Here is a 9857-nt window from a genome sequence, read left to right as displayed (position 1 = left end):
TTCATCCATTTGGTCCCAAAATGTCCAAAATACATTTGAAAAAAAAATACTTGGAGTTTTCTCAAAACACGTCGATCGAATTTCACGAGCCACGGTAACAAATTTTCACCATCTATGTGTGTTCCATTTCTCGGGCACCAAATGTTTCTTGCTTGGCTACAACAATAACTCAAATTTGTTTTTCATTAATTTAATCCGATACCTGTGCCTGAATTTACTTTTGATCCGCCTCAGATGAGTATTGACTACTAGCAAGATAATTTAGGATATCACTGTACTAATAATTAATAATACGTATATAGAAAAAGGAAAAAAAACATTGCCGGCTTCGGCTTGGCGCACGCAATTCGGCGAAATGCCCAAATCCCAATCGTCCAAACATTACATAAGCAGAAGAATTATAATGGCGAGTACGTACATCATTGGTCCGGACTCAACTCAAGTACCTCCCCGTGGCAGTTCAAAGAAAAACTAATAAAAAAGAAACAAAGAAAAAGACAGCAATCGAAGGGAAGACCGAAGGGGACGAAACGAGGGCGGAGGAAAACCAACCCGGAACAGAGACGATCAGAAGAGTACAAGCAGCGTCGTCACAACACAATTCAGAAAATCGTCGTGTTCTATCGTGCTCGCCGAAAGCCCCGCCGCCTGGAACGACTCGACAAGACGACCTTCGCTCCCTCCGCCACCGAATCCACCACAAAAACCACCATTTCTTGTTTTTCTTTTCCAATTCACCGGAGGCCGGCGGCCAAGAAGATCAAGAACAGGGGAGAAAGGAGGGATTTTGTTGGGGGAGACGAGCGGCCGCCTGTCTCGTTCACGTTGCCCGGCAGCTCCGGCTTCAGTGAGTCGTCGTTGTGTGGTGGTGGTGTTTGGACGGAGCGGAGATGTCGTCGGTGATGGTGGAGCGGGCAACGAGCGACATGCTCATCGGCCCCGACTGGGCGATGAACTTGGAGATCTGTGACATCCTCAACCGCGAACCCGGGTGAGGACGCACGCACAACTTCGCTTCTTAGTTTTTTTTTCTTTTCATCTGCGGTTTTTCAGTACTGATATTACTGTTTTATTGCTGAATGATGGGGTTTTGTAAAATTTATTGAAAGCAGTCTCCATTTCTATCAAATGGTGGGGGGCTTAGTCTTACTTATTGAATTATTTTTGTTGGGATGACTGTGAACTCTAGGGCCGATAAATTTGTGGTTTCCGATTACGATTAGCAGTATCTGTCGTCACTCGTCAGTTCATTTTGTTCTGTGAAGGGAAAACTACCTTGGGAGTGTCGGGCCCTGAATTGCTCCAGTCATAAAATTTAGATGTCGAGGTGTGTTCTAAAATCAATCCGTTCCTGCAATTTTTTCTGGGTTACTACTTATCTGTGGAATTGTTTGTTTTTTTTTATAAAAAACCTGCGTAATTCAGGTGTGAAACCGGCATCCCTTATTGTATTTTCTCATGCTATCGGTCCAAATGCCAACTTTGGGTGTCCAAATGTCGTGGTCGATAAAAACTGTTGGTTTTGAGGGTCAGCTTTTCTGAGCACTGTTAAAACATCTCTTTCTTAGTTCTAATTTTGTTGGCAGCAGGTTAATTTGTTTCAGAAATTCCCAAAACTTGCGTTGCAGGACACACATGGTGCACTTGGTCATGGTTTTTGTTTGGGTTTTTTTTTTCTTGCCTTTGTCTCTTAGGACTGGGATTCGTCATTTTTCTGTATTTTGGCTAAAGAAGAGTTGTCAATTTCAAGATCATGTATCTTTTATGCTAGCAAGAGTTGAGAATTAAAGAAAGAGGGGGAAGGAGCTCTGCTCATAGTTTTTAATTTCAGGGTTGCTTCATAAATATTCTAGTTGTATGATCCTTAATGGGGGAATCCTTATAAAAGCTATACTTACTGCTATGGTCTCAGGTCTTGCTTGATGCTGCTTGTAATTCTTCAAAATTGGTTTCTTTCTGCTGTCACTTAATGTCTGCTTTCATTTTTCCACCTTGTGAACTATTCTTTTCACTTTTGTGCCACGACTTGTTGATGGAATCTCTGTTAATTCGAATATTACTTTGCATTTGAAGTATAAAGAGAATATCTAATTGTTCTTTGGAACTTGCTCTAATTATATCAAAATATTCAACAACACTTCAGAGTCACCAATGCATGTGGATATTGTGCAAAGAAAGAGAGCCAACTTAGAGAGGGGATAAAGCCATTTGATGAGTATGGGGTCTTAACTGTATTTTGATAGCCCAGGAAGGCAATTTCCCCTTGTACATAAAACTCTCTTTTCTCTATCTTAATTGAAGGGCAGAGCTCCTGCTCTCACGCTCAAAAAAAAAAATATATTAAAATATATGAAAAACATGCTTCCATGAAACTAGATCTTTGTTTTAGAAAGGGCAGCAAGAACATTGTTGCATATATTATTAGAAGAAAAAGAATTGACCCAGTTTTTCATGAAACTAGAACTGCATTGTTGTAATTCTGGTCGTTCTGCATTCCTGTGAAGATGTGCCATGATCACCTTGTAGTAAACATTTTTGTATTGTCATATTCTTAGGCAAGCAAAAGATGTGGTGAAGTCACTCAAGAAATGCATTGCACACAAGAACCCAAAGGTCCAGCTTCTTGCTCTCACGGTAAATGTGATTTTCAAATCCCTTGCTACTACCTGACTTCAATTCATGGACTGTTTGTTGGTAGAAACTTTATGGATTCATTGATTGGTCCTTGTTAATGTGCTGGACCCTTCATGTTATCTGTACTTACAAATGGCATGCTCCTTGAAAGACTAATTGCCCCTGCATACAGTTGAGTTGTAAAATAACATAATTGTATTAGCTAAAACAGGAGAGGAATGAATCCCCTACTGCACTGTTTATATAATAAAGGAAAAAAGGTGAAAAATTGTAAGGTCATTTGTGGACTTTAAAGGGGGAAAAACTCTATTCTAGCCAAAATAAATTAAAAGATTGTCTCATTCCCAACTATTGGCAATTGGAATTTCCACTGGATCAATCCCCTGCTGCACTGTCCTCCCAGTGGCCATTGGAAATGTTTCCATTTATCTACATGTACTATGTGGCTCAAAACAGGAAGATTAAAGAGACAGTAAGGAGGATTTAGCTGATGCTGGTACTATCAGGATTCAGGGGTGAATAGTAATCAGAACCTGGCAAGCTTTGCTTAGGACATAATATAGTAGGAGACATTGAAATGGTCTGGTCCAAGGCCTCCTGAAAATTGTTGACCACATTTAAATAACCCTCTACTGAATTACAGCATTGTTCGACTTATTTCAGTTGCTGGAGACGATGATAAAAAATTGTGGGGACATTGTGCATATGCTTGTTGCTGAGAGAGACATACTTCATGATATGGTCAAGATAGTAAAGAAAAGGGTATGTGCGTACAGTTTAAACCTTAATTTACTGATTGTCAATAACAAATCCTTAATGCCTTCTCTTTTGATTTTTTTAGCATGATTATCATGTTAAAGAGAAGATTCTCACGCTGATAGATAGTTGGCAAGAAGTTTTTGGTGGTGCACGTGCAAGATATCCACAATACTATGCAGCATATGAGGAGCTCTTGGTATTATTCTATACATATAAAGCATATTGTAATATTGTATTGGTCTCTCATTTTTAGAAGTACTTTCTCCCAATGGCCATTGTCTTCCAAGCTCCAAAAACAGAATTGCAGAAAATACTGACATTTTTCGTCACTCATTTAATTTTCACAATTGTTAAGCATGCAGTTATATGGTTACAAATTAGTACTCTTGTTGAATATCGATCAATTCTAGAACTGATTCAATTTCTCCATTGTCCATACATATGCTAGCGTGCTGGAGTCGTATTTCCTCAAAGATCGAATGGTTCTGTGCCAATCATTACTCCTCCACAGACTCAGCCTCTACAAAACTATCCCTCATCTTTACGCATTTCACAGCAGGAGGAACTTGAATTGCCAGTTTCAGATTTCCCTGCATTAAGGTATACATTTTTTTTAAAAAACAATATAATACAATTGGCTTGTTTAACTACTGAACTAAAGTAAATATGATGCCAAATTTTCTTTAATTTATCTTATGCAAATATGATGTTACATACGTGTTTATCATGATGTCATTAAAATTATTGATGATCATCACAAAAACTGTGTGTGGAGTCTTTGCTTTAGCATGCAATGTTATTAAGTTGTTTGAATTATTAGTTGTGATTAATCAGGCTTATTGGTCCATGGACCTTGATTTGGCACTCCGCTGCAACTAGTGTGATTATAAATTTGATTGTCTGACTAATCAGTGTCTAATCACGAATTCTCGATTAACATCTGATTAGCTTAGGGACGACTAGACTGGAGAGAATTTTGAGCTGGCCAACTGGGCTTGGTGACACCTGGGCACTGGGCTTTTTGTTCTTGGTACACAAGTGATTGACCATGCTTAATATTTGCTTTGTTTGCCAATTTATGATAATTTCTTTGTGCAGTTGTGTGCTGGTGCTATAGTCTAGTAGCAGTACTTAACCGCTTAGTACTTACCTTAACTACTTAATACTATGCAGTTATACTATATAATATACATCCTGGGTAGCAGCGAAAGTAGGCAGAACAACTTCTTGACTAGCTGATTTGCCACCTGGTTGATGATTAGTCAGTTTATCGGTACACGTACGACTAGGCTTCGATTAGGTGGCTTGAAAATATTTTTACCACATTGCTATGGTTAACAACCTAAATTATACTCATGTACAGTGTTTAGTGAATATGCTGAGAATATTATGAAGTGTTTACATTCTGATGCTCAGATTTGTTGCCCTCCTTTTTTCATGTTAGTTTTTCTCAGTTTGATGCTTATTGAGGTTCTTTGGTGTAGTGATTGCTTTCTATTTATTTCATGTTTTAGATGTTTTTGAACTTTCCGTTGTCATTTGTTAGCTTATTTAGCCTGTGATTAATATGCAAGTTTGGAAATGAATGCGGTTATTTCACCAGCCTTACTGAATGCGGTTATTTCACCAGCCTTACAGAAATTCAGAACGCACGTGGCATCATGGATGTTCTTTCAGAGATGCTGGATGCTTTAGATCCGGGTAACAGAGAGGTACTTTCCTGACGCACCTGTAGCTATTGCGCCATCAGAAAATTAATTATGCTTTATAATAAGAAAGAAGAACCGCTGTTGACCATCTTCATCATTTCTCGAAAATTTGTTTCAAAAAAATCTACTTGCAGTGCAATATTTATAAATTGTACTTGCGGTGCAAGATTTCAAATCAATCTACTTACAGTGCCAGATTTCAGGGGCTTAGACAGGATGTCATTGCTGACCTTGTGGATCAATGCCGTTCTTACAAGCAAAGAGTAGTGCAGCTTGTCAACAGTACCTCGTAAGTTCCCTTGATGACTCTTTTCTAGTTTTATGATGACATGAACAGTATCTGAAAGAGAATATAGTGACAGCTTTACATGTTTCATGCTGACATTTCAGTAGCGCCAACTTCATGTATTGCAAACCATGTAGGCAATGTCCAAATTTTCTTCTTTTAATGACTTGTGCATTGATGCTCTGTTCAGGAATGAGGAGTTGCTCAGCCAGGGTCTTTCTTTGAATGATGATATGCAGCGTGTTCTCGCAAAACATGATGCTATTGATGCAGGAGTAGCAGTTCGGGTGGAAAAGCCAAAGTCTCTGCAGTCCCAAATTGAGAGTTCTTCAACAAGAAAGCCATATAGCATAGAAGAACCAATTCAAAGGTTGAAATATCATATTAAGCATTCTGTTTAAATCAAGATTCTACTAGACATGAGACATGTGTATTTGGATTCACACAAGCCCTTAGAACCTGGGTTCATGAAACTGTTTACCAGGCAAAATCTGGATATTTGGAACAAACATTTTTTATTTAAATTTATATAATCCTATCTGGATTCTGGAACATATCTGACTAGCACCTAAGACACCTGGTCCACATAAGAGCATAAATCCTATCTTGATGTTTAATTTTCTTTTGTTGTGCTCTTCCCTTGTGGGGAGAACCTTTTTGCTAGACTTTTTTTTTTCTCCTGCTTAATACAATGGCACACACCTGTCCTGCAAGGAAAAAAGGGTATAAATCAAAATCTCGATTTAAACGTTTCCACAGGTTTACTGAGCCCTGCTTGGAACTGGATGCAAAATTGTTTGATTGTTTTTGTCTGCAGTAATCCTACATATAGTGAACAAACCTGGTTCAGTTTTTCCTCACTTAAAACTATTGCTTTCTATGTATTTCAGGTCTTCAGCAAGTACAAGTGCCACCAACCGGTCTCCCTTTGGGATTTTAGCCCTTCCTGCGCCTCCATCTAGTAGTTCAAAAGCACCTGTAACACCAGCTTCTAGTATCGACCTCCTTAGTGGAGATGATTATATCAAACCCGAACCTGCAAACTCTCTAGCACTCGTTCCTGTCACTGAGTATTCAGCTTCAGACAAGAATGTCTTAGCTTTTGCCGATATGTTTGAACAAAATACTGCCAACAATAGCAACCATAGCCTTCCAAATTCTTTTCAATCTTCGACTTCAAATTCTACTATCTCCACATCACAGACATATCCTGCACCAGTGCGCCCTGTGTTGCCGCAGCATCCAGCTGCTTATCCAAATGGGGCCAGATCCAATGCCATTGTACCTTATGATCAGCAGTCCCAATTGAACTCTACAGATTCTTGGAATGGGCAGCCAGCTTATGGAACACATCACCAAAAGCAAGCACTAAATTATGGTACTAGATTTCTTTCCTAGTGTATTCTAGTTCTATAAAGTTTTCCTGGATCTATTTATCAGAAGTTGGGGAAAGATCTATAAGTAATAGACATATTTATTGAACCACTGCTTAGTCCAAGTTAGATGCAGAACTTTTCACGATAAGCAGTAAACATTATTGTTTTCTTCTCTGTTATTTTCATGTGTTGTAGGTACAGTAGTGTTACTTATAGACCTTGTTATAATCATTTAACATCGTGCCCCTGCAGGGCTAATGCTTTTATCAAATAGTTAGCTCGACAACGTTGTCCAATACTTCTTTGCTTAGCCAATCCATTTTAAGATAGCTCCACCATTTGACGATTTCTTGTTAACAGGCACAGGTGATCAAAATGGAGACATTCCACCAGCACCATGGGAAACTAAGCGATCCACTAACCCATTTGACGACGATCAGCTTGGTGGAATGGCACCGCAACCATCAGGCATGCAGCCCCAACCAGTGCAACTCAGTCAGCATGGGAACAAATTCATGTCAGCACAACCAATGCCGAGGGGACAGCCAGGAAGAATGCAGTTGCAACTTGTGCCTGGTGCTCAGCTTGGCGCTCTACAACCACAGGCTACGCTGAACATGCAGTACAGGGGGATGCATCCTTCAATGCAAATGAATCAAGGAATGGGCATGTATTCCCAACCAGCATTTGGAGGATATTATGGAATGAACCAACCACAGCTTTACGGTGTTCATATGTCTGGTTATGGATATGGTCAGCAATCTGGGGGCTACTATATTCCTAATGCTGCATATGCTTATGCTAGTGCAAACGAGCTTGCCCAGAGGATGAATGGCCTTTCAGTTCAAAACGGTGATCCAAATGGAACAACAGCAAATAAGCAGAGCAGACCTGAGGATGCACTCTTTGGCGATCTCTTGAGCATCGCCAAGATGAAGCAGAACAAACCTGCAGCTGGCAAGGTTGGCGGCTAAGTGTGAGTAAAGAAGAAAGTACCTAAGTTCATCTTATTTGCCAGCAGCAGAAGCTTTTCCTGATAGTACATATAATTCTTTTGCCACGTTTTATGCAATTGCCAGATGGCTTCTCGATGTAAGCTCATCTGAGTAGGAATTCATATTGGGAAGCGGAGATTATGATGCTTGTGGCGGAGCCTCATAGCAAGTGTGTCTATATGTAAATTCTTGAGTTTTCAGTAGCAATATATATTATCATAATTTCCCTCTGCGCAAATATTAGGCAGAAACAGAGGATTCCTGTTCTCCCTAGCCATACACCCCTGTTCCTTTCCCCTTATTTATTTATCTTCAGATTTCTTCTTCAGAACAGTGCCTGATTCATAGCGACTAGTCGGGCTAGTAATGTGTTGCCCACTATGTTTTTTTAACAAATGACGATTAGGAAATATTATTTTAAACAGTACTGTTAGCGCCCGAACGTCTGGACTAAAACACTTGCAAAAACACACCTGAAAACCATTGTAAGAACATACGTAACGTCCAGACAAAATAGTTGCAGCATATGTGTGAAGTATATGCAACTTACAAATAAACACACCCGTAAAAATACGTCTGGAAAAACAGATGAAACATTAGAAACAGAAGCTTGCAACATACGTGTACAACTATTGCAACATATGCAATATCCCGATCTACTTTTGCAACATCCATATGAAACATTTGCAACATACCTATGGAACATCTGAAACACTTGAAACATAGGCTTGCAACATGTGTTTTTCACCCTTCTTTCGTACGGCGCATCACAGAGCGGGAGATGGGCAGGCGGAGGTCAGCGCTGTCGTGGCCCCTTCTGGAGGCGAGAGGAGGGGGCTGTGAGGACAGCCGACGGCCAGCTTTGGCGGGGCTACGGGCTGCCACCGTCGCAGTTGGGCGGAGGGGGAGGCGGGGGATAGGCCAATGATGGGCGTAGGCCGCTGGCGGGCTTTGGTCGGGAGGAAGGGGACGACTGCGGGCGCAGGCGGCTGCCGGCGAGCTCTGGCCGGGCAGGGGCGGGAAAAGGGGCCGGCGGGAGCTCTGGTCGGGCAGGGACGGGAAGAAGCGGCCGACGGTGAGTGCAGCGGCCAGTGACGAGCGCAGGCCGGCGAAGGCGCCACGGGGGATGGCGGAGGTGGCGCATCAAAGTGGGGCGTGACGCTGGATGGAGGCGCCGCGGAGAGTGGAATGAGCAAACGAGCCACATGTGGTTTTTTTTTTGAGATAGCGCATCCGAACGGACGGGTTCTCATCTTATCATTATCGTATTTCAAAACAGAGGGAGTATTGATTCTGTAGGTTTACGTTTATTATTAGTTTTCTCAAACAATATATACTTATTATTGTTAGATACAATAACTATACGAGAAGAAAACAAAACATATGAGTATCTGCAATAGTGAATCTCGGATAAACAGTACTTCCTAAATTTTAAATTCATGTCAATTTAACGTTAGTTGAGGCTCTAGTTACAAGCCATTTCATGTTTTTGCAAGGTTTTAAACAGCGGACAAAGATATTTAACTGTGACGTCCTCCAGGAGCTATAAAAATCTAGAATGGAATACTTCCTCCATCACTAAATAAATCAATTGCTAGATTTGTCCCAAGTCAAACTTTTCTTATATTTGACTGCATTTATAGAAAAATACACCTATTTGTGATACCTAATAAGCATATTATGAAAATCTCATTTATGATTTAATTTGGTGTCATACATCTTGGCGCTCTTTTCTATAAATTCGGTTAAACTTAAAAAATTGACTTTAGACAACTATAGGAATTTTATTATTTAGGGACCGAGGGAGTATATCATAAGCAATTTAATTTAATGGTTTAATATAAACATTAAAAATCTTAAGTAGTTATGCACGCAAATATTTAACTAAGAAAATTTCATGAACACAAAATATATATATATATAAATATATAACTACTACCCTGTAGCTGGCTAAAAAAACTTATTCTGTAGCCATTTTGAGTTACGATAATTACTATATTAATTTACGAGATTATAGTAACTTTTTACTAAGTGGTTTACTATAACGTTATGGTAATATCCTCATGTGTTATAGTAACCCAACTATCGTAAATATGTA

General features: G+C 39.9%; 1 protein-coding gene across 1 annotated transcript; it reads left to right on the top strand.

The window, feature by feature from the left end:
• The first annotated feature begins 473 nt into the window (after positions 1–473).
• On the top strand, positions 474–7981 carry LOC136471696 (TOM1-like protein 9). The gene is made up of 10 exons (XM_066469440.1): positions 474–991; positions 2556–2634; positions 3298–3396; positions 3476–3589; positions 3842–3993; positions 5024–5105; positions 5306–5391; positions 5579–5758; positions 6279–6766; positions 7125–7981. The coding sequence occupies exons 1-10, from the start codon at positions 891–893 to the stop codon at positions 7736–7738; spliced, it is 1995 nt and encodes a 664-aa protein (XP_066325537.1). The 5' UTR covers positions 474–890; the 3' UTR covers positions 7739–7981.
• Positions 7982–9857: the final 1876 nt, after the last annotated feature.

The sequence above is a fragment of the Miscanthus floridulus genome, chromosome 8 (genome assembly GCF_019320115.1).
Source record: "Miscanthus floridulus cultivar M001 chromosome 8, ASM1932011v1, whole genome shotgun sequence".
NCBI classification, from domain to species: Eukaryota; Viridiplantae; Streptophyta; class Magnoliopsida; order Poales; family Poaceae; genus Miscanthus; species Miscanthus floridulus.
Note: the sequence above shows the minus strand (reverse complement) of the source record. Positions and strands in the feature narration are given on the sequence as shown.